The sequence below is a fragment of the Salvelinus fontinalis genome, chromosome 8, assembly GCF_029448725.1.
Source record: "Salvelinus fontinalis isolate EN_2023a chromosome 8, ASM2944872v1, whole genome shotgun sequence".
In the NCBI taxonomy this organism is placed as follows: domain Eukaryota; kingdom Metazoa; phylum Chordata; class Actinopteri; order Salmoniformes; family Salmonidae; genus Salvelinus; species Salvelinus fontinalis.
In genome coordinates this window covers 31,436,622-31,455,145 of record NC_074672.1, presented here as the reverse complement: position 1 = coordinate 31,455,145, position 18,524 = coordinate 31,436,622, and the positions used below count along the sequence as shown (strand labels likewise).

General features: G+C 40.3%; 1 protein-coding gene across 2 annotated transcripts in view; it reads right to left on the bottom strand.

Annotated features, from left to right (window-relative positions):
- LOC129861476 (zinc finger protein 704-like) overlaps positions 1–12,092 on the bottom strand; it is a 165,102-nt gene extending 153,010 nt beyond the window's left edge. The window contains exon 1 of one of the 2 annotated variants that reach the window (XM_055932857.1): positions 11,523–12,092. In XM_055932857.1, the coding sequence (XP_055788832.1) occupies positions 11,523–11,813 (291 nt within the window). In that variant the 5' untranslated portion in view covers positions 11,814–12,092. The remainder of the gene's footprint in view (positions 1–11,522) is intronic. The other variant, XM_055932858.1, reaches the window with a different exon arrangement.
- Positions 12,093–18,524: the final 6,432 nt, after the last annotated feature.

Below are 18,524 nucleotides of genomic sequence, written 5' to 3'. Positions count from 1 at the left end.
AGACCAGTCGTGATAGATTGGCAGGGCTCCGTGTCGGCAGTAAAGGGTCCAGGCTAATTGGCAAAAGAGGTATTGTAGCCCAAGAATTAGCTGGTTGACCTCTTTGGCAAGCCGGGAGATGGGCCTAGCTCGAGGCTAGTTCAAGGCTAACTGGTGCTTGCTTCAGGACAGAGACATTAGCCAGGAGTAGCCACTCGGATTGCAGCTAACTAGCTGCGATGATCCGGTGTAAAGGTTCAGAATCCGGAGGAATCCGGAGATGTGGTAGAGAAAAAGCAGTCCGATATGCTCTGGGTTGATATCGCGCTGTGCAGACTGGTAGGTATTGACCGAGCTGGGGCTGGCTGGTGTCCGAGTTAACGTTGAAGACCGCTAGCTGTGGCAAACTGACTACTAGCTAGTAGCTAGTTAGCTGGCTAGCTTCTGATGAGGGTTCCGGTTCTAAAGTATAAAAATAGCAGATCCGTACCACATTGGGTGAGGCGGGTTGCAGGAGAGTATATTCAGTCCGTAGATGGGAAGTGAGATTAAAAAATATACAAAATATTTACGAGAAAAAAAACAAGGAAAACGACATTTACAAGGGACAGGATGGGACAAGACAAAACACACGTCCGACTGCTACGCCATCTTGGAGAATGGGCCTGACAGTTTTAGGCCCAATCTACCTCTTTATTTTGGCAGAATTTTTGGGAAAGAGACATTTTTGAGAGATTTTGTGTCCAAAGAAATAGAAGCTGTGTCAGTTACACTAAATCTGTCCAACAGTTAGGAGGCACTGACAACTAGAATCTATAGCCTATTGTTTAAAGTAGGGTTTGCCAACTGGTCGGCCACAGGTGATTTTATTTGGCCCCCCAAGTTTTCTGAGAAAAAATGTATAGTTAATAACCAACTTCCTGTAGCATTCACTAATAATGACCAACTTCTTGTAGCATTCACTAATAATGACCAACATCTTGTAGCATTCACTAATAATGACCAACATCTTGTAGCATTCACTAATAATGACCAACATCTTGTAGCATTCACTAATAATGACCAACTTCTTGTAGCATTCACTAATAATGACCAACATCTTGTAGCATTCACTAATAATGACCAACATCTTGTAGCATTCACTAATAATGACCAACATCTTGTAGCATTCACTAATAATGACCAACATCTTGTAGCATTCACTAATAATGACCAACTTCTTGTAGCATTCACTAATAATGACCAACTTCTTGTAGCACTCACTAATAATGACCAACATCTTGTAGCATTCACTAATAATGACCAACATCTTGTAGCATTCACTAATAATGACCAACTTCTTGTAGCATTCACTAATAATGACCAACATCTTGTAGCATTCACTAATAATGACCAACATCTTGTAGCATTCACTAATAATGACCAACATCTTGCAGCATTCACTAATAATGACTAACTTCTTGCAGCATTCACTAATAATGACCAACTTCTTGCAGCAGGCATTACATATTGACCAACTTCTTGTAGTATTCACTAATAATGACCAACATCTTGCAGCATTAACTAATAATGACTAACTTCTTGCAGCATTCACTAATAATGACCAACTTCTTGCAGCAGGCATTATATATAATTACCAACTTCTTGTAACCTTCACTAATAATGACCAACTTCTTGTAGCATTCGCTAATAATGACTAACTTATTGTAGCATTCATTAATAATGACCAACTTCTTATAGCATTCACTAATAATGACCAACTTCTTGTAGCATTCATTAATAATGACCAGCTTCTTGTAGAATTCACTAATAATGACTAACTTCTTGCAGCATTCACTAATAATGACCAACTTCTTGCAGCAGGCATTATATATAATTACCAACTTCTTGTAACCTTCACTAATAATGACCAACTTCTTGTAGCATACACTCATAATTACCAACTTCTTGTAGCATTCACTAATAATGACCAACTTCTTGTAGCATTCACTAATAATGACCAACTTCTTGTAGTATTCACTAATAATGACTAACTTCTTGTAGCATTCACTAATAATGACTAACTTCTTGTAGCGTTCACTAATAATGACCAACTTCTTGTAGCAGGCATTATATAATGACCAATGTCTTGTAGCATTCGCTAATAATGACCAACATCTTGTAGCATTCACTAATAATGACCAACTTCTTGTAGCATTCACTAATAATGACTAACTTATTGTAGCATTCATTAATAATGACCAACTTCTTATAGCATTCACTAATAATGACCAACTTCTTGTAGCACTCACTAATCATGACTAACTTCTTGTAGCATTCACTAATAATGACCAACTTCTTGTAGCATTCACTAATAATGACCAACTTCTTGTAGCATTCACTAATAATGACCAACTTCTTGTAGCATTCACTAATAATCACCGTCTTGTAGCATTCGCTAATAATGACTAATTTATTGTAGCATTCATTAATAATGACCAACTTCTTGTACCATTCACTAATAATGACCAACTTCTTGTGGCATTCATTAATAATGACCAACTTCTTGTAGCATTCACTAATAATGACTATCGTCCTGTAGCATTCACTAATAATGACCAACTTCTTGTAGCATTCACGAATAATGACCAACTTCTTGTAGCATTCACGAATAATGACCAACATCTTGTAGCATTCACTAATAATGACCAACATCTTGTAATATTCACTAATAATGACCAACATCTTGTAGCATTCACTAATAATGACCAACATCTTGTAGCATTCACTAATAATGACCAACTTCTTGTAGCATTCACTAATAATGACCAACTTCTTGTAGCATTCACTAATAATGACTAACTTCTTATAGCATTCACTAATAATGACTAACTTCTTATAGCATTCATTAATAATGACAACTTCTTGTAGCATTCCCTAATAATGACCAACTTATTGTAGCATTCATTAATAATGACCAACTTCTTGTAGCATTCACTAATAATGACCAATGTTTTGTAGCATTCACTAATAATGACTATCGTCCTGTAGCATTCACGAATAATGACCAACATCTTGTAGCATTCACTAATAATGACCAACATCTTGTAATATTCACTAATAATGACCAACATCTTGTAGCATTCACTAATAATGACCAACTTCTAGTAGCATTTACTAATAATGACCAACTTCTTGTAGCATTCACTAATAATCACCGTCTTGTAGCATTCGCTAATAATGACCAACATCTTGTAGCATTCACTAATAATGACCAATATTTTGTAGCATTCACTAATAATGACTAGCTTATTGTATCATTCGCTAATAATGACTAACTTATTGTAGCATTCATTAATAATGACCAACTTCTTGTACCATTCACTAATAATGACCAACTTCTTGTACCATTCATTAATAATGACCAACTTCTTGTAGCATTCACTAATAATGACCAATATTTTGTAGCATTCACTAATAATGACTAGCTTATTGTATCATTCGCTAATAATGACTAACTTCTTATAGCATTCATTAATAATGACAACTTCTTGTAGCATTCCCTAATAATGACCAACTTATTGTAGCATTCATTAATAATGACCAACTTCTTGTAGCATTCACTAATAATGACCAATGTTTTGTAGCATTCACTAATTATGACTATCGTCCTGTAGCATTCACTAATAATGACCAACTTCTTGTAGCATTCACGAATAATGACCAACATCTTGTAGCATTCACTAATAATGACCAACATCTTGTAGCATTCACTAATAATGACGGACATCTTGTAGCATTCACTAATAATGACCAACTTCTTGTAGCATTCACTAATAATGACCAACTTCTTGTAGCATTCACGAATAATGACCAACATCTTGTAGCATTCACTAATAATGACCAACTTCTTGTAGCACTCACTAATAATGACCAACATCTTGCAACATTCACTAATAATGACCAACTTCTTCCAGCAGGCATTATATATAATTACCAACTTCTTGTAACCTTCACTAATAATGACCAACTTCTTGTAGCATACACTCATAATTACCAACTTCTTGTAGCATTCACTAATAATGACCAATGTTTTGAAGCATTCACTTATAATGACTAACTTCTTGTAGCATTCACTAATAATGACTAACTTCTTGTAGCGTTCACTAATAATGACCAACTTCTTGTAGCAGGCATTATATAATGACCAATGTCTTGTAGCATTCGCTAATAATGACCAACTTCTTGTAGCATTCACTAATAATGACCAACTTCTTGTAGCATTCACTAATAATGACCAATGTTTTGTAGCATTCACTAATAATGACTAGCTTATTGTAGCATTCGCTAATAATGACTAACTTATTATAGCATTCATTAATAATGACAACTTCTTGTAGCATTCCCTAATAATGACCAACTTATTGTAGCATTCATTAATAATGACCAACTTCTTGTAGCATTCACGAATAATGACCAACATCTTGTAGCATTCACTAATAATGACCAACATCTTGTAGCATTCACTAATAATGACGAACATCTTGTAGCATTCACTAATAATGACTAACTTCTTGTAGTATTCATTAATAATGACCAACTTCTTGTAGCATTCACTAATAATGACCAATGTTTTGTAGCATTCACTAATAATGACTATCGTCCTGTAGCATTCACGAATAATGACCAACTTCTTGTAGCATTCACTCATAATGACCAACATCTTGCAGCAGGCATTATATAATGACCAACATTTTGTAGCATTCACTAATAATGATCAACATCTTGCAGCAGGCATTATATAATGACCAGCTTCTTGTAGCATTCACTAATAATGACCAACTTCTTGTAGCATTCACTAATAATCACCGTCTTGTAGCATTCACTAATAATGACCAACATCTTGCAGCAGGCATTATATAATGACCAACTTCTTGTAGCATTCACTAATAATAACCAACTTCTTGTAGCATTCACTAATAATGACCAACATCTTGCAGCATTTACTAATAATGACCAACGTCTTGCAGCATTCACTAATAATGACCAACTTCTTGCAGCACGCATTATATAATGACCAACTTCTTGTAGCATTCACGAATAATGACCAACTTCTTGTAGCATTCACTAATAATCACCAACATCTTGCAGGAGACATTATATAATGACCAACATCTTGTAGCATTCACTGGTAATGGCCATCTTCTTGTTGCATTCACTAATAATGGCCAACTTCTTGCAGCATTCACTAACAATGACCAACGTCTTGCAGCATTCACTAATAATGACCAACGTCTTGTAGCATTCACTAATAATGACCAACATCTTGTAGCATTCACTCATAATGACCAACGTCTTGTAGCATTCACTAATAATGACCAATGTCTTGTAGCATTCACTAATAATGACCAACTTCTTGTAGCATTCACTAATAATGACCAACAAGCAGGCATTATCGAAAATTAAATTAACACAGGTCTCATAAACAATCTCTCAAGCACAAGCCCACGTGCTAGTCAGTAGCCAGCTAATCTTTATAATTAAAGTCTAGCCAACTTGGATCTATTTGCTAACAAGGTATAACAGTTGAATTGTTATGAACACACCCTTCTGACCGTCTCCAACAGCATGCTAGCTTGTACACTTTGTTCACATGTTGAAATCAAGTGGCCTACCTTATTTATCAGAATGAGAACGAGTTTTGAATTCCTTACATAATATTTTTTTATGCTCATTGCACATTTATAAAACACAGACTGGACAGCTAGCATAACAGTCTGTGGCTAAAATGCTTATAGCGGTACCCGTTCGCGACAGAAACTGAGCATTAATTTTGCAGAATCAATGTTCCTTGATACTCCAGTTATAATAGGGTCTGCTCTTTGCGCAATTTGAGGAGTTGAGACATATAAAGGGTATTGTTAGAAAAGTTAGGTTCCCATCTATTACAGTTAAATAATGTCTAAATGTGTTTCAGGGTCCATATGACCGATTCTGTTGAACCAAACCTCAAATGCAAATAACGATTTGAAACCGCTTGTTGTCAGAGAGGAAGAAATTATCTTTCATCTTTGTTGTTGCGAGTGGCAGGAGGGGCAGGAGCTTGTGAGTGGCAGGAAGGGGGAGGAGCTGAGTTTGTGCTATCCGGGATCCTTGGTACATCCCTAGCCTAACCATAACCTTAACCCCTAGCCTTACACTAACCTTAACCCATACCCTAACCTTAATTCCTACCCGTACACTTACTTTAACCCCTACCCTTACCCTTACTTTAACCATAACCCTTACCTAACCCCTACCCTAACCGTAACCCCTACCCTTACCCTAACCTTAACCCATACCCTAACCTTAATTCCTACCCTTACTCTAACCTTAACCCTTACCTAACCCTACCCTTACTTTAACCATAACCCTTACCTAACCCTAACCTTAACCCCTAACCTTACTTGAACCATAACCCTTCTCTAACCCTAACCCCTACCCTCACCCTTATTCTTACTCTAACCTTAACCCTTACCCTAACCTTAACCCTTACCTTAACCATAACCCTTACCTAACCCTAACCCACCACCCGCCAAGCTTTCTTTTACGCAACTGCTACTCTCCGTTTATCATATATGCATAGTCAATTTAACCATACCTACATGTACATACTACCTCAATCAGCCCGATATCGGTGCCTGTATATAGCCTCGCTACTGTATATAGCCTCGCTACTGTATATAGCCTCGCTACTGTATATAGCCTCGCTACTGTATATAGCCTCGCTACTGTATATAGCCTCGCTACTGTATATAGCCTCGCTACTGTTATAGCCTCGCTACTGTTATAGCCTCGCTACTGTATATAGCCTCGCTACTGTATATAGCCTTGCTACTGTATATAGCCTCGCTACTGTATATAGCCTCGCTACTGTATATAACCTTGCTACTGTATATAGCCTCGCTACTGTATATAGCCTCGCTACTGTATATAGCCTCGCTACTGTTATAGCCTCGCTACTGTTATTTTTCACTGTCTGTTTTACTGTTGTTTTTATTTCTTTACTTATCTATTGTTCACCTAAAAACTTTTTCTTTTTACTTAAAAATTGCACTGTTGGTTAGAGTAAGGTCTACACCTGTTGATTTGATTACCCTAACTTTACCCTAACCCCTACCATAACCCTTACCTAACCCTAAACTTAACCCCTACCCTTACCCTAACCTTAACCTCTACCCTTACCCTTACGCTAACCTTAACCCCTACCCTAACCTTAACCCCTACCCTTACCTTAACCCCTACCCTTACCTTAACCCCTACCTTAACCACAACCATAACCCCTACTCTTGACCTAACCTTAACCTTAACCCCTACCCTAAACCCTTAACTCTACCCTTACCTTAACCTCAATCATAACCCTTACCTTTACCCTAACCTTAACCCCTACCCTTACCTAACCCTAACCTTAACCTTAACCCCTACCCTAAACCCTTACCCTTAACTCTACCCTTACCCTAACCTTAATCCCTACCCTACCCTTACCTAAACCATAACTTTTACCCTAACCTTAACCCCCTACTCTTACCCTAACCCTTACTTAACCTTAACCCCTACCCTTACCTTAACCATAAACCTTACCTAACCTTAAACCTTAAATGAACCATTTAAAATTGTAACTTTAATGGGTTCTTGCGATACAGGCATTTGGAATATTGTGCTAAAATATCAACTCAAATTAATTGAATTAATTCAATATATCGCACAGCCCTATTTTAAATTACTATGCTTTAGTCAAATATTATATCTGTTTGGGCTTCTTGTGGTCAATTTGCAGTCTACAAATTATTTGTAAATTATGTTCCGGCCACCTGACCATCCGCTCAAGAAAGAAAATGGCCTGCGACTGAATCTAGTTGATGATCCCTGGTTTAAAGGGATAGTTCACCAAAATTACGCATTGGTTTCCTTACCCTTTAAGCAGTCTATGGACAAGGTATGACAGCAATCCATGCTTTGGTTTAGTTTCCCTGGCACTGTTTCCACATGGACAAAAGTTGAAGAACATACGCACATCCAGGTACTTTTTGCAGATGCTGGAGTTGTAGGTGAATTCATGGAAAATAAAATGGAAAACGCTGCACACTGCTGCTCACGCTCACAGGTGATTTTATTAATAACTTCATCAGGCATCCATATCACAGGTGGGGGTGGAAGGTCCTACATATAGGGGCAGTACTCAATGACATCCCTTCCTGAAACAGGAGGTTAAAATACATAACATAGGTTCACAATATCAACATTCAGTTAGTATTGCCCCTATATATATAGGAGGTATACATTTTTTCTAATATAATACTCAAAGATTCTTCAAGTTTTAAGTTGTATTGTCAAATTCACAGCAAGGGTGAAATTGTGGTGTAGTTGTATTGTCAAATTCACAGCAAGGGTGAAATTGTGGTGTAGATAATGGGGGGGCGAACAGTAGACATGCTGTCCGAGGGGTCCTCCGCACTTCCTGCAATTCTACACAGTTTGACTTATTATGCCTCTCTTAATGGGTATTTTGAGGGGTATATGGAGGAGTAAAACACAGTATAAGTGGAAGGATAAGTGGAAGGCCCCCAACCACCCAAGAAATATATTTTGGGAAAACAGCTAACTTTCTGCATTTTGACACATTTTGACATGGGGCAGAGATAAAAATGTGAAGTTTTAAAGCTAATTTCCTAGAATTCTACACATTTTGCCATTGGGTAGAGAGGAAAGAGCATTTGCACTATTTCACACTATGTTGAGATATATTGCTTGTATGGATGTCAACCCCAAAACATGTTCATGTCATCACCAATCAACATCATTACAGTTAAAAATTACTTTGACTACCACCACCGATTTCTCTATGCTAGCTAAGCTACCAGATATACGAATGGGAGTTAGCATTTAGCAGTCCAGTCACTTCTTCTAAACCTGAAAATGGACTACTTCTAAATGTTACGCAGTGAAAACAGCCAAATGTATTTCAATCGGACTTTAGTAACCACATTGTGGGCCTGTTACAATACATCAGTCATGACGGTTTTGACGAATACCATCTTTGTTAGATCAGATTTGTTGACTGTGCGCCAATCGAGCATCCTTCTTCTATCCCCCATGGTCTGCGTTCCATTGACCTCTTACCGCATCTATTACAACACAGAAAAGCTGCTTTTAACATACTTATTTACTATTTTTTGGAAGGAAAACTATTTCACTCATATTAACTAGGTTTCCAACCATTTGGCAACAGATTTTCATGCGAATATTCAAAAATCTGCATAAAGAAAATATGCACATTTTCCCACTAGTGGTGTGCTTCCACTTGTTCGCAAATTTAAAAAAATACATATCCGCTTTAGTTTTCATGTACCTAATAAAAATCTCAAGTTCAATGTGTTTCCAACATATTTTCAACTCTACTGATAGTTTTGCAACAACAACTGTTTCGTTAAAAATAGCAAATGTGCCTCCTCCAGTCTTGGAACGTACATTCTAACCAAAAGCTAGCAGATACAGTGAGGGTAGGCTGATGATGAGATTATTATGGATAGCAGTGAGAACATTTTAACTTTGGATGGAAACGTAGTTAGTACTCGCATTTAAACTGTGGATGGCACACCCCATTTCCAAACTAAAGGCACACCCCATTTCTGTTGGAAAATTAAGCCGGAGGAGGAGTTTGACAGTTCTTCGTGTCCTAGCGACCGTTAAAGCTAATGTCCTACAATTCTACACATTTTTGCCATTGCTTAAGACTTGCTCATACAGTATGCTATCTGAGGAACCACCGAACTCCAAGGGGCCCCCAACCAACAAAAAAATCAATATATTTTTTAGATTTGAAAGAATTGAGCCTATTGGGGGGGAAGAATCGACCTGTTCTTAATATTAAGGCCTACATGTTCCCCCATCCCCAGTTGCAATTTCACCTATGATGCACAGGATACAGCAGGTGTAAAACACTACAGTGAAATGCTTATAAGAAATGATTATAACAGTGACCGCAGTAATTTGACTGACCTAATCATGTCCAAATCATCTAAAAGTATCTCAAATTGACCGTGAAGCTCAAAAATGTAACAAGAAAATTCTAATATCTGTCCCATGACTTGAATGAGAGTTGTGCCACAAACGCAAAAAAAGGTTAGCATGTGGAAACAGTGCTAGGGAAACTAAACCAAAGCATGGATTGCTGTCATACCTTGTCAATAGACTGCTTACAGGGTAAGGAAACCAATATGTTATTTTGTAATTCCGTTGAACAATCCCTTCACGGAGCACATTAACCCTCTGTAATCTTCTCGCTCACACACCGCCATCTGACAACACTTTAACAATAGGCTATAATACCAAACAAAGTAATAGCATGTAGGATGGCTAAACAAAAATGACGGTTTCTCAGAAACGTTTAGGCATATGACATCCCCTAGAAATTCACTGGTAGGACATTGTCCACTCTCTAATTTCTATATGGGGTGTGTTAATGTCTTGGGACAATACAACATATCTGACATGCATTGTTGTTTAAAAAAGAAGAATTCAAGCAACACTTGTAGATAGTTTTTCTTCCCTTCAAAGCAGGGTCTTGGTCAATGATGTATATAAACCGTGGATTGCTAATGCTATATATTGGACTTTAAGAGGCTCTGAAGCCACCGGTCGGCCATATTGGCATTCCCCAGTAGGAGCAGTCCTCCATAGGATTTAATGCAATTCTACAGTATTTCAATTAAACGTTTCAAGAAGAAAATGACAGGTATTTTTTTTTTATTGTAGTGGGGATAGTAACATTTGTAAGATCTAAAAATTATACTTTAAGGAAAATCTTGTTATATATTTTTCATATATACATTAAAGCTTCTGTAATATAATACATATGGCAAAAAGTAATGTAGATATTAATACATGCAATTCTATAGCTTCCAAAATATTTGTTACAATGGTGGGGTATGAAAATGTATGCACTCTACTGTAAGACGCTCTGGTTAAGAGCATCTGCTAAACGACTGAAATGTGGGGGAGTGAATAGACGGACTCAGCACAGCGCCCCCAATCAGTCATCTAGTGTATATTATCTGAATCATTGGTCTCGATGCCTCCCTGCTGAAATTCTGGCAGGCAAAGCGGTCGCCATGGGGGAGGGGAAATTAGTTTGGAGTCCCAGCCCTTTTTCCTTTAAACTTTGAACATGCAATGAGCCGCCATTTTAACAGATTATATTCGTCATACATACTAGTTGCATTTCGGCTATAATTAACTTGGGTTAGTCGCATATCCTGCCTGACCTATATTTTCACTTTAAAAAGTAACCGATTCATGTCATTAGAAAAGTCAGAGCGGCTGGTTCTGTAGTTTGTTTCCCCGGTGCATGCAACAGTAGGCTTTTAGGAAAAAAATGTGCTAATGTGAAAACTCGATTGATACATAATTGAATAGGGGGAGATGAATAACACATTACACACTTGCTTTTAATCTAACCAACTCACTGCAAAGAAAAATACATAAAGTCCAGCATGCAATGGATATGACAGTGTAATAGCACCTACTATTTTCCGGTGCGCGTATTTTTCTCTCCCTGACGACAGGTCATTCCCATTGAGGATGATTTCCTGGTTTGTACATTCTCTCAAAGAGCCATCGTCTAGCACGAATGTGCAGAAAACTGCTCCTGATGCGGGCCCGCTCCCGCACGCCAGAATGACACCGCTGTTAGTAGTGGTGACACTCATTTCGCTTCCCTTGGAACCCTCTGCATGCTGGTCAATACCGGCTTGTTTCGAAGCGCCCCCGACCAGTACTTCGGCCGGAGACATGTCAAGCAAACGTTGAGAATTCATAGTCGGACCGGAGTGGTGACTAAAGAAAGATTATCCGCTTTCTATACCTTTTCGTGCAGAAATTTGGAAGAAAATACATTCAGGCCTGTCTTGAGTGGATCCCCGTGTGTTACCACTATTCTAAGGTATGGACTTCTACACCAGCCGAGACAATTTAAAAATCCGACACAGTCAATTTGAAAGATTAAAGATTGTTTAGCTTTTTTTCCTGAAAAAATGCCACGCCCCCACTCCCCTGCGCGTGCAGCCAGGCGAGATTCACAAGGCACCGCCTTCAATTCACTGCTATTGGTCCGCTGCCATTGCAAGCCAGAAGCCAATGGGTAGTTTGGAATGTGTCACTCACTTTTTTTTGTGTGAAGATTGTGGGGGTGTGTCGCTCCAGTTTGCCGGCCGGCCGGTGAAAAGGGAGACATGAAAACAACAAGTAGCCAGCCTAGGCCTAGATTTACTGTATGCTCCGCTAAAGTCGAAGCAGGGGGCCTATGTCTGTGCACAGTGTAGCCAATGCATTTAGCCTAACTTATTCAGGCTACAGAATATTCCAAAGCACAACATTAATAAATTGATATGTTTGTGCAACTAACATTTTTACCATGCCATGTTTTTAACCATATCAGTTTGCCTATGCGATTTTATCAGTGTAATAGCAATAGTGGTCGTGGTTACAAAGAATGCTGCTGAATGTTCGGTTAGTCCTGCTACATTGTTTCCCGACTTGAAGCTGCTACATTGTTTCCCGACTTGAAGCTGCTACATTGTTTCCCGACTTGAAGCTGCTACATTGTTTCCCGACTTGAAGCTGCTACATTGTTTCCCGACTTGAAGCTGCTACATTGTTTCCCGACTTGAAGCTGCTACATTGTTTCCCGACTTGAAGCTGCTACATTGTTTCCCGACTTGAAGCTGCTACATTGTTTCCCGACTTGAAGCTGCTACATTGTTTCCCGACTTGAAGCTGCTACATTGTTTCCCGACTTGAAGCTGCTACATTGTTTCCCGACTTGAAGCTGCTACATTGTTTCCCGACTTGAAGCTGCTACATTGTTTCCCGACTTGAAGCTGCTACATTGTTTCCCGACTTGAAGCTGCTACATTGTTTCCCGACTTGAAGCTGCTACATTGTTGCAGTTTTATTACAACGTTATTACAATGTAACAATTGCATTTATCTTGCAGTAAGATAATCATATAGCCTAGCCAGTACGCAATGGGGTCGGGGGTACGCCAAATAAAAATGTGATTCACATTTTTTTAAATTGTAAGCCTGCCAATGATGGCAAAAAACAACATTTGAGAGTGCGCTGACCCTGGTGCTAGAGGGGGTACGCAGCTGGAGGTTGAATGTTTGAAGGGGTAGTGGACTATAAAAAGTTTGGGAACCACCATGCCTATTGGGTAGACCGGTGATAATCATATAGCTGGGCCTCCCGGTTGGCCTATTGGTCTCGCCAATAGGCCCAGTGGTTCCCAAACTTTGTATAGTCCAGTACCCCTTAAAAAATTCAACCTCCAGCTGCGTACCACCTCTCAAGCCCAGGCTCTGTTGAACTCTGGGTTCGAGCCCAGGCTCGATGTAGTAATGTAGTAATGACCGGGAGGACCATGGCGGTGGTGTACAATTGGCCCAGCATCGTCCGGGTTAGGGATGGTTTGGCCTGCAGGGATATCCTTGTCACAGGCCGGGCGCAGTGCACGCTGACCAGAAGCGTGCACCATGGCTCTCCCGAGTCTGTGCAGGAGGTGCAGCGATGAGACAAGACTGTAACTACTACCAGTTGGATACAACGAAATTGGGGTAAAAAAAGAGAATCTAGGTCTATAGTCTATTTTCATCCAAACATCAATTTCAAATCATACAATTTCTTAATTTCTTAATTACCCCTAACTGTTACATTTAACCCCACCGCCTGTTACAATTAATCCGCCTACGTGGTTAATCCCGCCTACGATGTCGGAGACAGACAGGCAGTGGTGGAAAAAGTATCCAATTGTCATACTTGAGTAAAAGTAAAGATACCTTAATAGAAAATGACCCAAGTAAAAGTGAAATGAAGTCACCCAGTAAAATAATACTTGAGTAAAAGTGTAAAATTATTTGGTTTGAAATATATTAAAAGTAAATGCACTTGCTAAAATATATAGAAGTATCAAAAGTAAAAGTATAAATAATTTCAAATTCCATATACACTGCTAAAAAAAATAAAGGGAACACTTAAACAACACAATGTAACTCCAAGTCAATCACACTTCTGTGAAATCAGACTGTCCACTTAGGAAGCAACACTGATTGACAATACATTTCACATGCTGTTGTGCAAATGGAATAGACAAAAGGTGGAAATTATAGGCAATTAGCAAGACACCCCCAATAAAGGAGTGGTTCTGCAGGTGGTGACCACAGACCACTTCTCAGTTCCTATGCTTCCTGGCTGATGTTTTGGTCACTTTTGAATGCTGGTGGTGCTTTCACTCTAGTGGTAGCATGAGACGGAGTCTACAACCCACACAAGTGGCTCAGGTAGTGCAGCTCATCCAGGATGGCACATCAATGCGAGCTGTGGCAAGAAGGTTTGCTGTGTCTGTCAGCGTAGTGTCCAGAGAATGGAGGCGCTACCAGGAGACAGGACAGTACATCAGGAGACGTGGAGGAGGCCGTAGGAGGGCAACAACCCAGCAGCAGGACCGCTACTTCCGCCTTTGTGCAAGGAGGAGCAGGTGGAGCACTGCCGGAGCCCTGCAAAATTACCTCCAGCAGGCCACAAATGTGCAGGTGTCTGCTCAAACGGTCAGAAACAGACTCCATGAGGGTGGTATGAGGGCCCGACGTCCACAGGTGGGGGTTGTGCTTACAGCCCAACACCGTGCAGGACGTTTGGCATTTGCCAGAGAACACCAAGATTGGCAAATTCGCCACTGGCGCCCTGTGCTCTTCACAGATGAAAGCAGGTTCACACTGAGCACATGAGCACATGTGACAGACGTGACAGAGTCTGGAGATGCCGTGGAGAACGTTCTGCTGCCTGCAACATCCTCCAACATGACCGGTTTGGAGGTGGGTCAGTCATGGTGTGGGGTGGCATTTCTTTGGGGGGCCGCACAGCCCTCCATGTGCTCGCCAGAGGTAGCCTGACTGCCATTAGGTACCGAGATGAGATCCTCAGACCCCTTCTGAGACCATATGCTGGTGCGGTTGGCCCTGGGTTCCTCCTAATGCAAGACAATGCTAGACCTCATGTGGCTGGAGTGTGTCAGCAGTTCCTGCAAGAGGAAGGCATTGATGCTATGGACTGGCCCGCCCGTTCCCCAGACCTGAATCCAATTGAGCACATCTGGGACATCATGTCTCGCTCCATCCACCAACGCCACGTTGCACCACAGACTGTCCAGGAGTTGGCGGATGCTTTAGTCCAGGTCTGGGAGGAGATCCCTCAGGAGACCATCCGCCACCTCATCAGGAGCATGCCCAGGCGTTGTAGGGAGGTCATACAGGCACGTGGAGGCCACACACACTACTGAGCCTCATTTTGACTTGTTTTAAGGTCATTACATCAAAGTTGGATCAGCCTGTAGTGTGGTTTTCCACTTTAATTTTGAGTGTGACTCCAAATCCAGACCTCCATGGGTTGATAAATTTGATTTACATTGATCATTTTTGTGTGATTTTGATGTCAGCACATTCAACTATGTAAAGAAAAAAGTATTTAATAAGAGTATTTCATTCATTCAGATCTAGGATGTGTTATTTTAGTGTTCCCTTAATTTTTTTGAGCAGTGTATAAAGCAAACCAGACTGCATAATTTTCTTGTTTTATTTATGGATAGGCAGGGGCATGATCCAACACTCAGACATCATTTACAAACAAAGTATGTGTTTAGTGAGTCTGCCACATCAGAGGCAGGAGGGATGACCAGGGATGTTCTCTTGATAAGTGTGTGAATTAGGCAATTTCCCTGTCCTGCTAAGCATTCAAAATGTAACAAGTACTTTTGGGTGTCAGGGAAAATGTATGGCGTAAAAAGTGCATAATTTTATTTCGGAATGTAGTGAAGGCTCCCGAGTGGCGCATCTGTCTAAGGCACTGCATCTCAGTGCTAGAGGTGCCACTACAGAACCTGGTTTGATCCCAGGCTGTATCACAACCAGCCTTGATCGGGAGTCCCATAGGGCGGTGCACAATTGGCCCAGCTAAATGTAGTAATGAATAAATAGGCTGCATTTCTTTAAATTGAGAATTCTGTGAACGGTCTTGTGCAAGTTTTAAGTTGACACAATACCTATTAGCAAAGGTATCAGCTAGAGATGACTTGCAGGAGCTTGCAGGGGTTTGTAGTTTTGCATGATGTCTACTTTGATGCTAATAAGCATTTTTGAATCTGAGAGTAAATGGAGCCGAATATATTGATATATTTGGTTTTATGGGTATTATGACACTTCCACTGTGTGGTTCTATAGGCTTTGACAATAATACAGTAGGGAAACACCCCCTGTTATATCGTTTCATGAAGTGAGCGCGTCGCTTACACTCAGTCTCCAAGCCTGTAGCCTCTACTTCGGACCTGTCTATTGTGCTTGAGGCTATTTTACAGCAGTTTTTTTGTTGTCGTTTTTTTTACCCCTTTTTCTTCCCAATTTCGTAATGTTCAATTGTGAGTTACAGTCTTGTCCCATCGCTGCAACTCCCGTACGGACTCGGGAGAGGCGAAGGTCGAGAGCAATGCGTCCTCCGAAACACGACCCTGGCAAGACGCACTGCTTCTTGACACGCTGCTCGGTTAACCCAGAAGCACCAATGTATTAGTTCCTTAATATATTTGCTCAAATCATCATCCAGTGCAGTCAGGTCAGTCAGTGTTGGAGTCATTGGTCTGTGTAAAGGAACTTTCATTGGACGGCCAGTTAAGAGCTCATGTGGGCTAAGCCCTATTCCGCGGTTTATACTATTGCACATTTTCATCAGACTAAGGGGAGATACTCTACCCATGACTTCCCTGTGGAGTGGCATGCTTTGGCAAGCCCCCATGTTATGGTTTGATTAACCCTCTCAGTAATCCCTTTACTTTGTGGGTGGTAAATACAAACAAACTTCTGATTTTACATTTACATTTAAGTCATTTAGCAGACGCTCTTATCCAGAGCGACTTACAAACTGGAATGTTAATACATATTCATCCTGGTCCCCCCGTGGGGAATGAACCCACAACCCTGGCGTTGCAAGCGCCATGCTCTACCAACTGAGCCACACGGGACCTCTGATCTATTCCCAATTGGGCAGCCACCTGTGCAACCACATCTCCTGTGAAATGGGTGTCATTTCTGCGGAAAGAACTTCCGGAATACCAAATCTAGGGATAGTTTCGCTACTATTTTAGCATCACCTTCAACCCACCTGGTAAAGCGGTCAATTATTACCAGGCAGTATCTCTTTCTTTCCTTTCATTCATCCATGTCTATGAAATCCATAGCTAAATGGGTGAACGGGCTGGCCGGCGATGGAAATTTCCCTGGTTTCAGGGGGGTACCCTTACAAATGTTGTATTGCATGCATGTAGTACATTTAAACACGTGTGTTTTTCAAATTTTAATCAGATTTGGACAAAACCAGGTGTCAGATATTAGTCGTACCATCTCCCCCCTTGGCGCGTGACCACCCCGTGGGCCAAGCGACAAACAGAGGAGACGAGAGGCAGAGGCAGAACTGGTTTGCCAGAGAGTGATTGCCTCCACAGGCCATCAGGACCTCTGGAGCAGCCCCAAGATTCCCATAAGGGGGGTTTAAAATGAAGGATCCAACCCTTTTTTAAATTTTCGCCTAAAATGACATTCGCAAATCTAACTGCCTGTAGCTCAGGCCCTGAAGCAAGGATATGCATATTCTTGGTACCATTTGAATGGAAACACTTTAAAGTTTTTGGAAATGTGAAAGGAATGTACGAGAATATAACACAATAGATCTGGTAAAAGATGATACAAAGAAAAAAACAATCGTTCTTTTGTATTTTTTTTGTACCATCATCTTTGAAATGCAAGAGAAAGGCCCTAATGTATTATTCCAGCCCAGGGCAATTTAAATGTTGGCCACTAGATGGCAGCAGTGTATGTGCAAAGTCTTAAACTGATCCAATGAACCATTGCATTTCTGTTCCAACTAGATAGTCATGGGTAGAGTATCTCCCCTTAGTCTGATGAAAATGTGCAATAGTATAAACCGCGGAATAGGGCTTAGCCCACATGAGCTCTTAACTGGCCGTCCAATGAAAGTTCCTTTACACAGACCAATGACTCCAACACTGACTGACCTGACTGCACTGGATGATGATTTGAGCAAATATATCAAGACTGCCCAAATGTGCATAAATGGTTTATTAATACATTTTCATGTTCAAAATTATGCACTCTCCTCAAACAATAGAGAGAGAGTGCATAAGAGAGTGCATAATTTTGAACATGAAAATGTATTAATAAACCATTTATGCACATTTGGGCAGTTTTGATACAACATTTGGAACAGATACCTTAAGGTATTCTTTCACTGTTATAGCTATTGTAAATTGGACAGTGCAGTTAGATTAACAAGAATTTAAGCTTTCTGCCAATATCAGATATGTCTATGTCCTGCGAAACTTTCTTCTTACTTACAACCGCATGCTAATCGCATTAGCCTACGTTAGCTCAATCGTCCCGTGGAAAGGACACCGATCCAGAAGAAGT